Here is a 20,129-nt window from a genome sequence, read left to right as displayed (position 1 = left end):
GGTCTGCGCAGCTACGCAAAACGGGTCACCACTCACGTGACACGCACGGTGGCAGCAGTCTCACAAGGGACGGGGCTGGCCAGCTGAGAACGAAGCAAAAGTGGGGAAATGAGGGTAAGAAAAAAAACAACAACGATGTGATGCGACCACTCTGCGTTTTACACTGATCGCCTTTCCCCTGCGCCTGAGAGGTGGATTTCGCTGCTTCTTTTTCGCTTGGCTTCTGAAGGGTGGAGATAGACGGGTGGGAGCTTCTCTCTCTCTCTCTTACGCACATCACGAATTTTTGGAGGGCTATACACTGCCGACGCAGTAAAAACAGAGAGAAAAGCCTTCCCCGGCTCGAGACTGCTTTTACAATAGGGAGCTTCCGCACTGCACTAGGGGCGTTTTCCATCTTGACATAGTACGATCCCGATTGCATGCAGGTTCGATACGCTGCACCTTTCCACCCGATCCTGAACGACGACTGGGCTTGCTGCATACTAGGTGGCTCTGCAACCCGTAGCTGTACGAGGTGGAGTAAACAAATCATGTTGCGACCAAGTAACAGTACACGAAAAGAACTGACCACCGATTTACATCGTCGAACTAAACGCGACGGAGGTGCGCTAGCACATTCACTTTGCTTAACTTAGTGCACCTCCGTTAATCTCAGTGATTGTGCTGCTTACATTTAGGGCGATCACTTTTTATTGATGCAGAGGAAATGCGAAAGCATACGCCCTTTCGGCTTCGCTGAAGCAGCAATGAGGAGCACATCAGACTTTCGCTATATCCGGGTTTTTCGTTATACCCGAGTCTTTTGTGCCTCCCACCTCTTCCCTGCAAGACGAAAGGGGAATTTCCCGCTCTCTATTTTTGCCACCTGCCAACTGTGGCAGGTGGCCCTTCCGTTAATTAACACCGACACAAAGACTGCTTTTTCGCCAGCGAGGTATACTCAGTCCAAATGCGAATTCGGTGCGCAAAAATTTCATTTTTGCACTAAGGTTTCAGTTTCTGATCCACTGCGCACGGATGGAAGTTGATGAGACGACGACGTGCAAAGCACAGCGCGAGAGGCTTTCTGTTTAACACGCCGGATGTTCGACTGCGGCGATAGTAGTGCAGAGGTCCGAGTCGCATCGCGGCGATGGCGCAGTGGTACAATGCAGTGACCAACAAAGCGTATCTGTTCGCGCCACCCCCCGGGCTCGAAATCCAGTCGCGGCCGTAAAGTGTTTTCTTTTAGTTTTTTTTTTGTGCTCCGAGGCTTCATCTCCAGACAAGAAGGCTTTTTTTGCTAGCGAGGCACTTAGTGCTAAGGCGCTAAAAATCGCCCAATTATGCGCAAGCAAGCACTTGCTATAGTTCGCGTCTGAATGTTTCCTGACGACGAGGGAAGCCGAGGCAGCCTGCTCGATCCGGATCGAAAAACGTCGACCGCGACGGAAACTGGTCGTGTAGCAACCAACGCATTGTGTAAACGCAGCCGACGCTGCCTACTTAAGCTGGTGTGCACGCCCAGCTTCCCTGCTCTCTTACCGCGCCGGATGTGAGCGTTTCCAGCATCGACAAGGGGTAAACTAACTCGCCGACATTTGTATACTGCAGCATACTGCTTCGGACGCGTCTAGACGGGCACTTGGGAGGCTTGGGAGACCCTACTGCGCTCCCAGTACCCGGCCAAGCAAGCCATCGCCACAGGCCGGGCTCCCAGCGTCATGAGCCTCCGGGACATGAACGTCTGAGTGCAGTGGGGCTGTGTGGGGGCCCAAGGACCTGCGCGTCCTAAACTCCCCTGTGTCTAATAAAGTTTCCGCCACCACCAGTGCGTCGGACCGCGTAGCAGCCAGCCAACAGCAGCCTTGAAATTCCATTAAACCTCCGCCTGCGAGTCGACGCGCGTGTTGTCGTCCTCTTCCTTTCGTGTTTCATCCAGTTTGCCCTCTTTTTACCACTTTCAAGAAAAGGACACTTCAGCCATGCCAGACAGCTCGAAAGTGCACGAGAGCTACTGCAGCTTGTCCGAAACAGCGCAATTCATTTCAGGATCAACGGAGAAGACTTCAATGAATGAACATACTCTTTTTTTTTTTTTTGGGGGGGGGGGGGGGGGGGAGGCTGAACTCCCAAGCTTTATCGTGGCGACGGTGGCGCGAGATAACGGAACCTTTCGACGGCTACTGAGTTTGCCCAGCAGCAGTTCAATGAAAACCAACAGAATGCAACAAAGTTCGGGAATCTCGAAGGCGTCTGATTCGATTTACGAATGAAAGTAGGCGAGAGCAGGGTCTGGGAAACGTCGCTGCGTCTACGCAGCACCGACCAGCTGACATTTGCAGAGCCAGAGAGAGGCTAGCGACTGCCCGTCTCTCGCCGCACACGAACAGCTGAGCAGAGGCGCACATACCGACGAGGGAAAGCGCACGAGTCACTCGCAGCTGAGAATGCGTTGTGGAAACCGCCCCGCATTTTTCTGCTGCCGTCCAACCGCACCAACAGCGCGCACCGAACTGTCAGCTCGCGGGCACGGTCACAACCGCTGTCGGTTTTGGAGAAGGCGGCGAACATTCAACGAAACAGACGTGTCTTTAGCGCGCGAGCACGCGAAGAAAAAAAAAATGGCTGTGGTTTAGCTCTGGTTAAACCTGGAGTGACGCGATGGCTACAGCTGGCCGAGTGGAACTCGTTCAGTCGAATTGCAACGTAAGTGTTTCGCCGCTCCGTTTCGCTGAGCGTTTCTTCTTCATCTTCGTCCCTGGACGTGATTCCCTCTCCCCCCCCCTCCCCCTTTTCGGTTTCGCCGGCCGGCAGCTGCTTCCCACCACGTGACCAACCATGTGGCAACGCCGCCACGCTGAAGGCTCGAAATGCTAGCGTAATGTAGTTATCGCTACAAAAATGAAGAGGGCACGAAATAGCGCTTGAAGTACGCCAGAGAGACGACCACACTGTGGCCAGCCAAGGTTACAGTGTGCAGGTTAGGTTAGGTGCCAACAAGTTTAGAGAGGTATATCGAGGCCACACTAAAAACTATAGAGGTTGCTCAAATTACGGCGCACGACCTTGCAGAACTTAAGGGGATAAAGAAAAGTCCGCCGCACATCAGCACGTACCGTAACTGCCAAATACATTAGGTGTGCGATGGCGAAGAAAGCTGCCTTCCCGACTCGAAGCGGTTTTCGAAAGCTAGCCACGGTGGTATACCGTGCACGATACTACGCAGACGCAGAAGACTGTCGCAGAAATGAGTGCGTCAGACAACCCCGAGTCGAATTTCGCAGCACAGATGCTTACGGCCAGAACGGCAAGTTTTGCGTTGCGCGCGGTGCCTGCACTCACTGACCTCTCTGAAATTCCCCTAACTGATATCCCTTTCTCCCGAAAGCGGGATTGAACGACGCGCGGAGACGATGCACCGGTGCCCGTTGGCGAGGAAGCCGACGAGTCAGAGGACAAGACAATGAGGGAGGACCCCAGCTGACGAGGAAGGCCGCGCAAGGACGGTGGGACAGAAGAGCGAGCGACACCGCTAGGGGAGGGCCGACCCAGCCTCGCCTCCCGTGGCAACACTGTCCACCGAGCGAAGATCGGACTCGAGTTCTGCCCGTCAACGTACGCAGCGCTCCGTGGGTCAACAGTCACCTCCGCTACAAGACCCCGGACCACCGCAGTGGCGTCCAGACGCTGTCTCAAGAAGTCCAGTTGAGCGGGGCATGCAGTTACTGAATAAATTTGTTGTTGGCCATGTACTTCGTGTGTGGTTCCTCATCTCGAATCCGAACAGGGCCCTACACCGGGGACATCACGCAATAAAGACAACAGTGCAGCAATATTCTTCTTAGTTTGCTTTTCCCTAACGGGCTAACAAGCTCGGCTGATCCCGTCTGTGCAAGTTAGTTCCATTAGCGAGCTGTGAGGCGCCCACGTTTGAAAGTATTAACAAAGGCTGCGGCACACAAAGAGGCTGGCTCTGAGCACCCCATTCAAGCAATGGCTTTTCACTGCCGGGCTTTCACCGCCAGTCTCTAAACAAAGACTCATACATTCACTCCTGCTGTGTCGGCAAAAAAGCTCGCGCGCAGGTTAGAAGGAAGTACGAACGACTTGAGAGAGCCGCAAAGGTTGCAACCGCGCGGTCGCATCTCAGCTCTGTCAGGAACGCCTACGTTCCGCCACCCGAGCGACGATCACCCGCACCGATTTCGGTGTCATCTCTGGTAAATACATTCCGTGCGGAAGTCCGACCCAACTTCCCACTCCAAAATCCCGCAATGCCGAGTGCTGAGGACGCCTCGTGCCTATTTTTTTCTTCTTTTCCTATTTCTGCAGCGCCGCTGCGAGACATGTCCGACGCGCGCACTGTACGGTGGCAGCTGGATCCGCTGCCAAAGCGCCGGTTCTTCGCGCCTTCTAAATGAGGACGGTGCGGCAAATGAAGCCAAAAACAAAGTCGGCTTCCGTGAAAAGAGAGACGAGCCGAAAGTGCTTTCCCACAGGCATCGCCAACAATGAAACACATGCGGCGCCGCACGCCCAAACTCAGGGGGAAAAAAAAAAACTCGGATCCCCAGCGGAGCGAGGCGGCTGACTAGGTTCGCACGGCCGCACTTCTATTTATGCCAACCGCGGTGCGCCGGGTTCAGCCGTGACTCCCGTGGCGCGTGAAAGCAGCAGCAGCGGCCATTTTTTCGCACTCGCGGTGGCTGCAGTTTCTCCAAATCTCGCGCCCCTCAGTCTCTCCTCCAAATTAGGCGCACGTGACGGCTAGCAAAACTCCCAGTTCATTTTCCTGGGAATGTTCCACTGCATGGTGGCACACTTCGCCGAGCGTTGAATTTCATCTTCGAGAATCTGAAGTGAAGTTCTCTTTCCACGCCATCTTCTCCCTTGCGACGGGCAAGGGCTGGTCAGCCGCTGTTGACGGCAACCACCGCCGCCTCGGCAGTTCTAAGCGCAGGCGTCAGCTGGCAGATAAACCCGAAGGACGAACTCGCGTTGAAATTTAGCGAGCGCCGGAAGAATGACGTCGCCATTCCAATGACCGCTTGGAAGCACTATAGAAACAAGTACACGAGTGCGCGAGACACAAAGCCACCACACACAGCGGTTCCCAGGGCGGCGGCATCGACGGGAAGGCCGCGGAGCAGCCGATCGCCCCCAGAAAAAGAAATTCTCTTTGTCCTCCGAGGCGAGAACGAGGAACACCCGACGCTCGGGACGGCGGGGGTCGTCAACATAGGCCCACATTTGCGCCACACAGACTGTCGCTTCTTTTTCCCGCTCGCAACGAGGTGTCCTCCGCCCCCTCGCGAAACTTCCCCATTTTCCGTCGACAGGCACGTGGACCGAGGGAAGCGGGCGTCGCCGATCGCACACCCCCCCCCCCCCCCCTCCTTCCCGCGCAAACGGAGCCAAGGCGGACACTGCGAAGGCAATGCACGCGTGCCGCCTCTGAGACAACGGGCGAACGGCGGAAGGAGCAGCGTCCTCTTTCGGACAACGTCCAGTTGCCAAAACGCGCCGACGTGAGTGACTGTCGGTCAGTGCATTGCTTGCCCCGTTGCAAGAGCGCCGAGCATCGGTGTACACGTGCCCTGCGCATTAACGCGACGGTGTATTTCTTCCGACACACATGGACAGACAAGGAAAAACCGAAACGGGTGCTCATCGGGCTGCGCTGCCGGCCGCTAACAATGCTCGAGAGAGCGTGGCTTGGGCCTCGCGGAGCTGGATCCGAGACCACGCTGCGCGGTGTGTTTGCGGCGGCTGACGTTAGCGGGTCACCCGAGCGTGGACGGCGCTCCGCAGCGCTAACGCCAGACCCAAGCTTCCTAAGCCACGCGCTCGGGTATTCGTGTTAAAAGACTGTGGACACGTAACTTTCGTTGCATGGATTACCGCGTTGCCTACGGTCGCTAAACAATCATTGATTGAATTTCTTCACTCGAGCTGTTCCGGTTTCTTCAATCGGACGATGGCTGTTACGTGCAGTTGACCTCTAGGTCACGTAAGGCATGTATACTAATGGCTAACACGTCATTTGAATGAAGAAAACACGCAATGAAGCATTTGGTGTCGATGCTCCTTTAAGTCTGCGGGCGGCGGCACACGTGTTGAGCCCAAGGTCGCATGTATCGGCGGGTCAACACGAGGTGCCGACGTCTCCCCATTTGTCAGCGTGTATTGGGTAAAAAAAAACTGCCTGCTAATTGCACAAGGTTAGGTCTCGAATCAACTAGCTTTGCCATTCACACGGAGCGTGCGCACGGCCACCAAAAGTGACGCGCCGCTCGTTGCCGGCAATGCGCAATGCCACAGCGACATAATGAACACTCGAGAGCCAAGTGACGTGCCGCGAGCCGGAGGACGCAAAAACGACTCCGTAATGAATAGTGGCATCCTCCCGACTAGCAGCCTGGCGCACAACAACGAAGCTGACCACTGTGCAGCAGCAACAAAAAAAAAAAAGAGCGTGTAGTGGCCATTTTCGATGTCAACTCCCTCGCGCACTCGCAACAGGGTCGAGGTCATCGTGCCGTCTTCTTTCGGTCGGCGACTACAGAAAGCGCGCCCTGGGCCCAATCGCGCGACAGCAAAAGACTGAGCACGCAGCCTGCCGAGAGACTGTTTGATCCATGATAGCCGCACTCGCGAGAGTCGTGCGGGCGGTCTAGACAGCAGCTGCCGCGCATTGCCCCGCGATAACCGGGGCCTCTGCCGCGGGCGTCGGGCTGGCCGGTCACCGGCGGAACGCGGGAGCCGGCGGAGAAAGGGCGGCCACTGGCGCGGCGACCGGCCCCAAGCATCGGCCAGCACGCCTCTGGCCCAGTGGCCCCGTCCGCGGCCGGCGCCCGAGGGCCACCGGAAGCGCAGAGCCGCCAAACGACGCTGCCTGCACGCGGCGGCCACGTGCAGCCGGCCGGCGGCGACGCGCACTGCTTCCGGAAGCCCCGGCCACCACGGAGCTCCGACATGCGTGAAGATTCTGCGCGCGCGATAACGGGCAGGGTCCGCGCCGCCGACGCAGAGGTGACCGCGACGCCACCAACCGTGCGCCCGCATTCAGAAGAAAAAAAAAAAACATTGCACACAGCTCCAAGAGCTGGGCAAGCTTCCGCTCTCGCTGTCCACGTCGACATTTTTTCGCTTTCTTTTACGGAGTTATTCCGCGAGCTCCCCAGGTCGTCGAAAGAGCACTTATCGCAAGCAGCGCGCCTTGGATGTCACATTTTGGTACGTCTTCGCGTTCTGCCCGCGAAATGTTCGAGGACACCGCGAGCGACGCCGCAAACCACAAGATCACGATGACGAACGAGAAACTTATAGAAAAGGGCGAAGTTGAACCTGCACCACAGACCACGGCGCAGGTTCCCTCCAGGCGCGCGCCTGGAATCCTCGTCGTCCTGCCTGCGAAGGATGGCGCCCCCCCATCAGCGCAGGGGTCATGCCACCGTGTGTCCCCGACGAGATACCCACCCAAGCCGACCTAAATGAGGAGCCCCGCGTTTGGCAGCAGGAAAAAGAGGCTACCGCCGTCCCACGGCGCCAGACAAAGGCCAAGAGCGGCTAGAGTTGAACGCCTCGCGGGCGCTCAATGGCCCCGCCGAATAATGGCGCCTAAATGCCGCCACAAAAGCCCGATCTTGTTATGGCCGGAGAAAGGCGCGCAATTTCCATCTCTAAGGTGCGCTCCCAGCGCCGGTCATCGGCACGGGGGCCGACGCGAGACAATGCCAACGGCACTTTCGCGTGCCACGGTGCCAGCCGGAACCACCGCCTCCCATGGACCGCGAGAGCCATCCGGGACAGGCTGCTGAGACGAAGACAAGCTGCGCGCGCGATGCGGTTCTCCCGTCTCGTGCTCCGAAGGAGCACGGAAGGGCATGTACAGAGTAGGTCAGAAATACCCAGGCCACAGCGTCTGCTTTTTAGTCGCGTAGCGGGGTCACATACGACACCACCGGAGCTCGAAATGAAGTCTCGTGCACACCCACGAGGACTACGGGGCAGCCTGGGGACTTGTGCCCACCACTGCACCGAACAGACGCTGCTCACGCACGTGCCGCTACGACCTGCAGCGCGCACTACAGTTGTCCCTCACGTAAAACGGCGCCAATGTCCGAACGGGGCGCGGGCCAGTTCACAGTGGACTCCCAGTCTACGCCCACGATAGCGGCGGAGCGCAGTCTCATCGGAGCTTTCGCGTCCCAGATGCTGGGAGGCCACAAAGGCTCCCGGAGGGCGACAAAGGGACCACAGTGTTCGGACACGCACGACGCCTCGTTTGCGCGATTAGATCGGCGGTCCGGCCAAGGGGCAGCAGCGCCGATAGCGCGCGTTTCGCACGATCCGGCCGCACCCGGGTCGCCGCGCGAAAAACCGAGACAGCGGCGCTTCTCCCACGGAGTCGCGAACCGCGACGCAGCGGGGCACCCTCCCGGCTCGCACGCGGAGGCAGCCACGATCCCTCGGCTGGGGTCGCGGCACAATGAAATCGGCAGCGGTAAACGTGCGACCTCTACTCGCACAGTCTCGAGCCACGTTAAGATAATGCGGCGGCCGATTTGATAATAAACGGGGTATAAAGCCGAGACATCCGCAAAACGGCGGGCTTGCACGGCGCGAGGACGTCCTCGTGAGCGAGTGGCACTCCCGCACCTGCTCCCTTTGTTCTGCGCAGGCGAGGAGAGGTCGCGTGTTACGTGCGGCGCCCTTCCAATCAATTCCAAGGACGAGCGGACAGGTGCCGTTTCGCCGCGCGACCCACTTCGCATCCAACGCACCACCAGATCGGAGGAGGCTCTCTCGCTCGTAAGTTCGGCCGCCGACGCTCACCGCGCGCTTCGGCCGACAGCACGCGAGTGTCTCGCGCACAGCTCCGGCGAAACGCCAGGGTCGCGCCGCGAGCCCCGCTAGCGACTCGTGGACACCCTCGAAACATATTCTCTCGCGTGGTGCACCGTCGGGAAGCGGCAGCTCTTTAGCGCACAGCCGCTCGCCCAGATTTACTACGGCGGGCGGGCGCGCTCGCTCGGCGGAATCTGGGCGTAAATCTCGGGCTCGCACAAGGACGTACGCCACTCGGGGCAGCGACGGTGCGTGATACGAACGCATTCGTCGGGCGAAATCCGAACAGTGTATTGACTGGCCCGAGGCGATCCCAGTGGCAGTGTTTTCGAGAAAGGAAAAAAAAAGCAAAACTGCTCCGGAGCGAACGGCGATGCTCTCTCCCGAAAAGAAGGCGGTATAAAGCCGAGCCCAAGGGACAGACTAGACGACGTCGCCGGCAGAAGAGAGAGAGAGAGAGAGAATAATCCCATTGCAAAGCAGCAGTACACTGACTGGGTGCGATGAATAGCGCGCTCGCATTTCCCCGGCGCGAACGCGAGCAGGGAGTGCCGCTCCCTCTGCCCGCGACGTCGTTTGGCGCCAGAGCACGGTTCAACTGAAACCACAGCCTGTGGGACGCACGAACGGATTCGTTGCCTTCCCCGTCCACGCACATGTCGAACAGGCGCGAAGTGCGCTCTTTTTTTTCCTTATATAGAGACTTTATCCCTTCCCTCGAGCACAGCCGTTTATTCCGCCAAGGCCCTCGATGTGCCTTCGAAATCGCTCGCTCCATCTCGGGATGCTTCCTTATAAACTCTAATCTGAACTTCAACACAATTAAATGCGATACGATAATGTAATAATTCTTAGCAATACAAGGGGAACTTCGACCAGCTACACAAGGGCTTTTTCCGTCACCCGGCGGCGGCTCGAATGCTCGACACGGGCCCTGCAAGCCCCTGCCATCGCGTAGAAAAGCGCCTGCAAACACTGTCTCAACAGCTCAGCTCAACGAACGTGACATGCGCGACACCAACAACCCACCCCCTCCCCGACACATCGCGAGTGAGTGAGTGAATATCCTTTTATTCTCCAACAGAAAAGGCGTCCCCGGCCCCATCGGCGCTAAGGCCAAGGGGGCGCCACCTAGACGCAGACGCCAGTCGGACCAGGAGGAGCTGGAGCTCAGGGTCTGGGCTTAAGGGTATCCCGGGTTTTTCAATTATCTGTATTATATGCCCTTCATGCAGAATGGGGGCATTCCCAAATTATGTGGTCGAGGCACCCTCTCAACTCGCAGCTTATACATCTATACCTGATCTAACGTCCGGTAAAATACGGTTTACCGGGACCGGGTTTGAGAATGTGTAAATTTGGAGTAGTCTCCACGCAAATGCCTGCGTATTATTTAATGAGGTATGTGACGGGGATGCCAGTCTTCTGTGCAATCGATAATGCACCGTAATCACTCCCTATTTTGACATGTGACAACCCAATAATAATAATAATTGGTTTTGGGGGGAAAGGAAAATGGCGCAGTATCTGTCTCATATATCGTTGGAAACCTGAACCGCGCCGTAAGGGAAGGGATAAAGGAGGGAGTGAAAGAAGGAAGAAGAGGTGCAGTAGTGGAGGGCTCCGGAATAATTTCGACTACCTGGGGATCTTTAACGTGCACTGACATCGCACAGCACACGGGCGCCTTAGCGTTTTTCCTCCATAAAAACGCAGCCGACGCGGTCTCCAAAGCCATATTTTTTTTTTTCTACTAGAACGCCCTTTGCAAGAGGCTCTGAAGAACCTTAAAAGCTGCAAACGCCTCTTAGTAAACATAACTGTCACAAGTGCTGTTTGATGTTTACCAGTGCAGCCTACATGAAGCAAAGCGCAAAACGGCACAAACGACAAAAAAAAAAATCACAACGCACCGATGAGCCCCAACGCTTGCGTCGTGTATTTTCTCTGCCCTGTGCTCTGTTACGTAGGCTTCGAATGGACCGCCAACTGGAGCGACCACGTGCATTTCTCGGCGAGTGCTTTAACATAACAAACAGCACACGACAGCCACATGAGAGGAAAACAAAAAAGGAAGAACGTAATTAAGCGCTAAAGTGGAGGATTAGTGACGAGGCGCAAACCTGCAAAAATGTATCAGCACGAACTGCGAGAGCAGCAGTTACATGTCCCCATGCGTGCAGCGCTCACCCCGCGAATATGTAGCGGTTTTAAAGCGAGAACGCAAGGACCTCCATGCGGGGAAAAAAAATTGTCCGGCGTCAGCGACCGCTTGAAGCCTCGCAGCCGTAACCAGCCTCTCCGGCAAACTAGGTGAGCCGCCCAGGTCACGTGACCTTGTGGCGCCATAACAACCTGCCCACCTTGTCAAGTGTCAGTCCAACGAATGATTGGTCGCGAGAGGTTCCCCGGGAAGAGCAACCGGGGTCTCAGAAGCCCCACCGGCGGCAGCACCTGCCATCGCAGGGCAGTGGCGCATCGCTTAACCGCTACTGCACTACTGCGCCAGGAGCGGGATGAGTACTTACTTGCAGTGGTCTATGAATGTAAAGTCAGGAATGAAAAATTCCGTATAATTCAGCATTAACCCTTAATTAATCGCTTAAAGAAAATTACTTTAAGCGATTTATTAATCTAAGTATTATTATCCCACTCATAAGCACAACACATTAAAAAAAAATAACGTTCCCCTATGCACCTTGGTTTCGGTGACTGTTGGCTCCCTTCATAAGTTTGTCAAACGGGCCCCTCAATTCCTTTACCTTGTCTGCTAATATATATATATATATATATATATATATATATATATATATATATATATATATATATATATATATATATATATATATATATATATATATATATATATATATATATATATATATATATATAGAAGACCTAAGCAAGAACGGTGCTTAGGTCTTCTCGGCGAAAATCCAACCCTCTCAGCTCTGCTGCATGTCTGTCACCTCTGTATTTTAACTTGCTTCACATCCATTCTCCTTACCCCTTAGTGGACGCCGACACACACAGAGAGAGAAAGTGCCTCCTCTCCCTCTGCATTTAGGACCGTAAATGCGCACATCTGTGTATTCATTCGACTTAACCCTGATGAAAGACGGTCCACCGTCTGAAACCGTTGGTGAATAAACCTAGATAATCGAACCAGTTGTGACCTTTTCACTGTGCAAGTTTTCACTGGCCCGTTGAGCAACCCTGACTGGTTCCACTATGTATATATGCAAGAGCGGGCGTGCTCGAAGCTTTTTCGTAGGTGCAGTGCGGTCGACCGCGTTGGTTAGGGAAGGGGGGAGGGGGGTCCTTTGTGGGGCATTCGTCGCTTCGTCCTTGAGTTGTAACTGGACACTCTCATGACCAACGAAACGGCGGTCAGACGCTCATTCCGGCCAAAAGAGGCTCACAGCGAAATCCTGACGCTTCCAAGCAATCTTAGAGCAACCATGGTTCTGTCATAGAGCGCAAGAAAGAAGTACTTGAAGGTACAGTGCTAAGCGGGCAGTGTTACAGGTTCCCGCACAAGATTTCAGACCACGAAAATCACGAAAAGGTTTACCCCATTGGGAGCATACAGGCAGCTTTTCTATGGCTTCCGTGTTCACAAAACTTGCGCGGGAAGCCGGGCGTCGCCATGGACGACGCTGCAAAGCGCTGGGCCTCACCAGCGATGGGCCTGCCCCTTACAAAAATTTAGACAGTCTATAGACTGTCCATAGACTTCTGTCTATAAAGTATATAGACTCTCTACAGACAAACCCTAAAGAATAGTCTATAGGCAATACAAATCCTACAGACAGTCTATAGACAATCTATAGATTTATGGCCATACACTTTTAGTAGACATTTGTCTATAGACAGTCTATAGAATATGAAAATACAAAAATAAATATCTATAGGAAGGCAACAGAGTCAATCCGAAGTCTATAGACTGTCTACAGACCATTTTTATAAGGGCACGCGCCCCAGCCGCCGGTGATATCGCAATCGGAGAGCTGTTATTTCGCACATCAATTCTGACGTTTTGTGAACGGTGACCTACACTATAAAGCTTTTTCCCGGGCTTGCAAATGACATTCCAGGGTATATTTGAAAGAATCTGAAGGTGTTCTCAACACTTCTTTTAATGACAGTTTCGAGTCGCTAGTAACGCACTCAGAAACGTGCCACGACAGCTGGGATCCGCTCCTCAATACCTGGGCATGCTGCCACAGTGGTCGCTCCGGCTGCAGAAATTCGAATACATAGTGCGGCAGAGCAATAACCTCCTTCCATTCGGTGACTAAACCCTTCCTGCCATTTCCCGCATATCTTACGTCCAAAACTCTAGTTGGTCCTTCGCTGCCTTGCCTAACTGTATGCGAGACCAACGCCACTGTGAAAGGCCGAGCAGAACTTCGTTTTACCTCTTATCTCCCTCCTATGTAAAGTTGACTATATTCTTGCCGGGTGGATTTCTTCAGTTTGAAGAAGCCACGCATCCCCTTTGCCAGCTGAGCAAAGGGCCTTGCATATCAGCCGTATATTGTGGAGCCCCTTACGGCACTCCTACAGATCAAAGGGTCCCAAAAGTGAGGACAAGGTTTCTCCTTACCTAGCACCGATTTATTTAACGGCTGCCATAAGTGCCCTGCTACACGATTAAGAAGCAAAACCTGCCGATCAATTGCCTATGACAAAGATAGTGCGCAATGAATACAGCCGAATCGCAGCATTTACTTCCAAAGTGCGCTACACCTAGCAGTAATTTTTTTTGTTTCAGCCGAATTTACCATCATTCATATCGCAGAGTGCCGTTTTTAATGCGAACAAAGTAAATGTTAATTGACAAAACAATGAGCTTGGTAGCGCGTCGCCTTGTTCATGCATAGATATTTTGCCGCCAGTAGTAATAAATTAAGATTGTCGTGTGCACCAACGAAACAAAGTGATTACGCAATCCCCCGCCAGTGTATTTGATAAGTCCTGACATTCCAATCTTACACACGTGTAAAAAAATACGCGTTGGTGTTTTGCGCTGCAACGCTAACGAACTGCCTTTCTTGAAACTGAAGCAACCGACGAAGGGGGGAGGAATATTCCATTTCAATCGAAAGGACGAGCAGCGCTTGAAAGGGCTAGCCTTGTTGTCTTGTCCGAGGACAAGCCTCACGGGGTCTAGACGTGTTATTGCGTGCACCTTATCTTCGCCTTTTTTCCCATTTATCTGCTTTATGTATACATCTGTGGTCGCGTTTTCTCTCTCCCTCTCCAACGTTGGAGCCTCGGTTCTCAGTAGCAAGCTAATCACAACCTTATCAAAAAATGGCGATACCACAGCTCTCGCGCCTGCACGTAAAGTGTTCCGGGGGTTTCACGAGTGTCACATCGTCGCCGAACTTGAAGCAGGGTGGCAGACAGCGACCCGTTTGCCCCGTGGTCGCCAAAGGGACGGCTACGAGTGCCTTCCTCCCGGCGTCCCGCACGTCTGCCGGGCTAACGCCAGGCTGAGAGGCAGCTCGGACACCGCGGGCCCTTTCGCTCGCTGTGACGACCGTGGGTAATGCGGATTGTGCACGGCCCCTCTCCGAGAACGCCCACGGCGCGCGGAGGGGCAGTTCCGGCCGTGACTCAGCAGTACTGTCGCCCCGTACGAAAGACCGCAACGAAACGTGAGCTCAAGGGAAGGGCAGTCACTTGGCGCCATTAGCGACGCCAGCAGGCAACTAATCACGCCACTCCATTGACGCGAAAGGCCATCTTCGAGCAGCAGCAAACCTGCAAGTATTTTACGGGCCCACAAGGCGGCCCCCTTTCAATACACAGCACGGGCACCAACAAGCGTGTCACGATCACAACCGGTGGACTGATAACGGCTGGCAAGCGACGCATTGTGGGCCGCCGGCGGTAACGGAGCCTGTGGCAGCAGCACTGTGTAATGTTCGAGAACAAAGCAGCGCCCACAGAAGATGACACCGCCGTCATCGAAAACGGAGGGAGGCGACAGCTAGTACGGCAAAGGGTTCGTTCGACAAGGCAGTGCCACACACGGTTCGCCCGGTAGAAAACCGCATTTCTGTTCTAACCAATTTGCTGTGGGCTCTTCATGGGTGGGGGTGGAAGAGTTAGCTCGATATCTCCACTACTCACCGTCGGCATCACTTAGTTACTCCTCAGCGCAGCAATGAACTGCAGAAGTACCTCATCCCTTTTAACGAACCCATGCGAGAAGCTGGTCCAGCGGTCAGCTCGACTGGCCCGGTGTAGGCGTGCACCACCCTGGCAAGGAACCGCGAGCGAGGAGCCTGAATTTCAGCGACAGCGCACTAGGCAGCCCGAGAAACTGGGCCACCCACCGAGCCGGCGCGCCCAGGGGCTCGTCTGCCCGCGGCGGCCAAGGTGGCTCGATATGCGCGAGCCCGAATACGGAAGACCGCGGGAATCGATCGACGCGTGACCGACCTTCGCGCGCAGCATTCGGCAAACCCGGAAGGCTCGCTCGGCCGCCGGCGAACGCTGCTCGGCGTTGCCTAGGACGGCTACGCCGTGGTCACGAATCGCGACCAACAGGGCCGCCGGGCGCTGTGTGCTACCCCGCCACGCAGCCCACTAACGGCACGTGGCCGTGATTCGCACCGAAAAGCCCGAAACAATTCAACTGCAGCGCATGTCCCGCTGTGATTATTCTCACAGCAAAATATCGTCTCGATTCCTCGTGCGCGCCACTGACAGCCGGCGCAACAGGTGTAAGTAAGCAGCTTTGAACAGTGCCTGGCGGAATCAAGGCACAGATGCATTTTCACACTAAGAAAAAGAAAATAATAGTGACCAAGGAAGGTGGTATGAGGAACATTCACGGCTGATCACAATGGCTAAAGCGACCAGCTACGCGGGAAATCAAGCTATTGTATTCTGTGCAGTAGCCCGAGGAATACTGAAAGCTACATGTCAGCACGCCTGTCTAGAGCGTTGTGCTCTAGAAGTCAAATATCTTTACGCAGCTCATCTATAGCTGTTACAGTGCAATTGCCAGGCAAATTGCATGTCTATGCAGCTTCGCTCCAGCGCAAGCATTGTCTGTAGAAACATATACCTGCTAAAAAATTTCCCTTCCTATGCGTGTCGATGACAGCAGAATTCTAAAAGAACCATAATCCTGAAAGTCTCGAGTACCGCCATCCAGTTCTCGTCGCAAAACTATCGTTAACCTTCCGCTGTGTTTAGAAGTACGGCGTAATGACTTAATTCCTGGGCATGCAGAAATGCCAGGCTGTACAAATCGAAGCTATCACACTATGCAAAACCTCTCTACATATCGCTCAGCGTTCCGAAGAACTGACAATATGCAACATGAAAGCAATAATTTGTGCTCAACCTGACAGCGCAATCCTTGCTGTGCTTAGTAATCCACACTGTTATTAAAAACCAACAAAAAAAACAGTGCCTTTTTCGTCCGCATCAAAAGTGTGATGTGTAGCTACTGATCAAAACTGAAAAGAAAGCTTAAACGGAAACCTGTTCACATCACGCGTGCGCTAAACCATTGGTTGGTGCCTAAACGTGGCGGCTAATTTTGTCCACAGCAGTTTTCTACTAGACACAGCCGCGCTTAAGTGACGGTGTGAGCACTGAAAAATGCCAGGAACGAAGAGGAGCCATGCTGAACGTGGGCTCAGAGTGCCTCCTCCGCATTTTGTGGGCGCCGACGCGAGCACACACACTACGTTCGCGGAAATAACTTTAACGCATGAACAGCGAGCAGCCGGAGCACTGATATGATGGATCCGCAGCTTTGATGATAGATACGCGACTGAATGCAGGTCGAGATTCAAAAACAAGCGAGCTTCAAAGACGGAGATGTGCGCTCGTGTCTTTGGCATCAATGGATGGCGAGTCGGATGCGGTATCTCAACCTGGGCTTAATGTTTTTCGCGCAAAATAAAAAAAACACTGCGCAGTGGTAAATTAGTGACAAACACTACATGATAAAAGACGACGAAACTGGTGAGTAAAAGTCATCGACAGGTCATCACAAGAAGAATAAGAGCGAGCCACCACTCTACTTTCTATTTACAGGAGCATCAGATCGATATCTAAAAACGGCCATAAAAAGACCACAGACGGTGTCACTAACGTTGGCCATTAGTATATCGCTAATATAATGAGATGAACAGAGCTTTTTAGAAATAAAATCGCAAAGCTGTCGCTTACCCGGACCCAAATCGCGCACCGTTGTACTGTGTACGCTGCCATCCTTGTGGATCCTCAGCTGACTGGTGTCTGTCAGGCAATAACATCCGCGGTTGTCCGCCATCCACTCCTTGCACATGCACTTAGAAGTCTGGTAGCACATGGCCCAGGCCTGCTCCTCGCGGATGGGCGCAGCGAAGGCTTCAAGGATCGACGACAAGCGGACACAGCCATCGCCTTCGAGATCACACTTCGGCGCGTTTGCATCCTCCGACGCCATAATTCGTTCTGAATGAATGCCGCCGAGAGCCGACCTGCAGCTGCAACGGCTGACAGCGGGTGACTGCAAATGCGAGACGCACGCACGCTCGCGCCGCCAGGTGCGCGGCAGTCGTTTTCTGGCACTTCAGTTTCTCGCGCTTGACAGAGCTCTCCGTGCGCTAATTAGACCTCTGCTTTGCTCACTGCAGCGCAAAAACAATGAACAGTTCCGCGTTGCTGATTTGAACGACTATTGTGTATTTAATATCGTGAAGCATAAATAACTACAGAGCCGGTTTCGATGACTGCTGAGTTTCGGTTTCGCAACGAATGCCCGTGATCAATAACTTTGCCACAGATTCAACACGACTTGTCCTTGCAATTAAGTTATACAATAATAAGAGATACTAATCTGTTTTTTATGGCGTGTTCCTGTAGCACCACTAATAAACTTTTATTTTTTTGCTGCCATCTCGCGAACAAAATGAGACTTAGGTTTTGATTTGCGTTTCTACACTGGTAGGTGGCGCTAAGTGCATCATCAACTAGCATCTTGGGATAGCTAGGTTATCTGTGGCCGTACGTAATCGCGAATGTCTCGTTTACTGTGCGGTAAATAAATATGTGGCTTATTGGTCTGTACAATGCCTCCTGAAGAAAATGCCTGAAGCGTCAGGGGTTTTTCTGCCCGCCGTAGAGCGCGCGTCAGCCGTATGGCCGCGCTGTCAGATGACCCTCTATGTACAAGACAAGAGTAAAATTTCTCAAGTCACCGCCCGATTTAAAGGGTTCAGCCGTATCCATCCATCCATCCATCCATCCATCCATCCATCCATCCATCCATCCATCCATCCATCCATCCATCCATCCATCCATCCATCCATCCATCCATCCATCCATCCATCCATCCATCCATCCACCCATCCATCTATCCATCTTAGCAGACGACACGCAGGCGGCACAGAATTTTCTTGACTACCATTACAGCAAAAAGTATGCCTTCTGGTGCCCTGTTTCTTATAGTATTTGTTTGGTGTGTTTAGTGTTACCGTTTGACAAGTGACGCGTCGATGACGGCAGTTGCCGGAGGGAGTAGCGAGTGAAACTGCATTGCTGTTGCGTCCCGTTTTGAATGTCCAGTCATCGAAACAAGAAGCCTGGCGTTTCGTTCCATGAAATTCCTGCCGACTTAGAACTCCGGGAAAGACGGCTCAAGGTGATTCAAATAAAAAACTGACAGGCAAACACAACATCAAATTATTCTGCAGTTCGTAGCTTGCATTTCCAGCCAAGGAAATGCTACTGTAGACAGTTTGACTGCCCACCAAGACAGGGTTGGACTCTTTTAACTGACGTCAGCGCTCCTAAGAGTGTTATATAGCCTGAAGAAGTTCGTCGATATCTTGCTCAAAGACCGAACGCATCTTCAAAGGCCACTGGACACATGCTTGCTCTACAACTAGTGTGAATAAAATCGCGGGTTTGCCTGCATGTACTGACCTGTTAGAACAAGGATAGCGGCCACAGGGAAGCACTACTGCATATTATATGCAAGAAGTTCATCAAACCGTTGCTAACAAACCATGCACTTGACATAACAGGCAAGAACACAGTTGCGAAGGTGTACAAGTAACTTCTTTCCCGAAAATTCTTGAAACTGCTGCAGTAAGAAACGATTTCCGCCGCCTTCATCGCACCGACGCATGCCATTTTCCTTCCAAGTGCGCACGTGTCTGTGATTTCAAGCGCAGTTATTTTAATATTCACATGTTGCTCGCCATGTCTGATACTCCCCTTGTTCCAGTTGTCATATCATCAACGCACGTGCTTGTCATTTGGAGAAATCCGGTCAGTCAGGCCTGCTGTGTTACTCCCGACGTCACTGTGCGCGTGTTCATCACACAGGAACCGAGTGAACTGTGTTTCTAGCGAAAAGAATAGAGAATAGGGGCATGGGTTTATTTGAAATTTGTCAACATTATACAAGGAGGTACCGTTCGGCGAAAGCTCGTCGGAAAAATGATTAGAAACAGCGCAGCTAGGCTGCCCTCCAAGATCTGCATGCTTCACCCGGTCGAAACATTTCTCGCAATGCTCCGCAGCAAGATTGTAACAGACGCGCGCTTCGCAAAGTTCTAAGAGCATTAGATATGAGGGTTGTGCCCCCTGCGGGCCAGCGACTCCCCAGGCAAGATACCGCGACGTCTCAGCTTCCATCCATTGAGCGCCATATGCAGTCCTCCTTTGCCACGGGTCACCTGGCTACAGTTGAGAGCTCAGGTAATTCCGGACTTCCTCCTGTCCTTATTCTATCTCATGGATTATTTCCCTTTTTGCTTGTCCGAAGTAGTTTATTTCTTGCCATTGGCAACAGTGCAATATATACGACCATGCATCATGCAGTGTAAATACTTATTTTGCGGCATTTCTAGCCACTTCAAGCACTTACTGCAATATGAATGTTTCGAACACGTTCCTTTTGTTGAAAACCGTCCAAAAGTAACTGGTTATGCAGCAGACAAAAGGTCCTAACGGCATGATAGAACGGCGTGACGCTTTTAGATTTCGAAATCGAAACTGGTGATCCTCTTTCAATATTATGTGGAAGTCAGCTCAAACTTCTTAATAATTTGCTGCACTCTGAGACATTCAAAACATGTTTTTTGTCGTTAATGAACTAAAAGTTTTTGCTCAAAGCCTGAAAAAAGGATGAAACAGCATGAACGGGCGCCCCGCATCACAGTCTCCCAGCCATTGAAACCGAAATTCAGAGTCAACTTTTAGCGCCGCCTAGCGGCCAGTATACGCAATGTTGAGGCGACGCTTCAGGAATGTTCCAAGCATGTCTT

At 53.1% G+C, this 20,129-nt stretch overlaps 1 protein-coding gene across 3 annotated transcripts in view; it reads right to left on the bottom strand.

Annotated features, from left to right (window-relative positions):
- The window catches only part of spir (spire type actin nucleation factor), a 175,920-nt gene extending 158,551 nt beyond the window's left edge, over positions 1 to 17,369 (bottom strand). For all 3 annotated transcript variants that reach the window (XM_077646220.1, XM_077646221.1, XM_077646219.1), the window contains exon 1: positions 17,041 to 17,369. In XM_077646220.1, coding sequence (XP_077502346.1) covers positions 17,041 to 17,299 — 259 coding nt within the window. In that variant the 5' untranslated portion in view covers positions 17,300 to 17,369. The remainder of the gene's footprint in view (positions 1 to 17,040) is intronic.
- Between the last annotated feature and the right edge of the window lie 2,760 nt (positions 17,370 to 20,129).

The sequence above is a fragment of the Amblyomma americanum genome, chromosome 1 (genome assembly GCF_052857255.1).
Source record: "Amblyomma americanum isolate KBUSLIRL-KWMA chromosome 1, ASM5285725v1, whole genome shotgun sequence".
Lineage (NCBI taxonomy): Eukaryota > Metazoa > Arthropoda > Arachnida > Ixodida > Ixodidae > Amblyomma > Amblyomma americanum.
The sequence above is the reverse complement of the archived record's forward strand: the minus strand, read 5'-3'. Positions and strand labels throughout refer to the sequence as shown.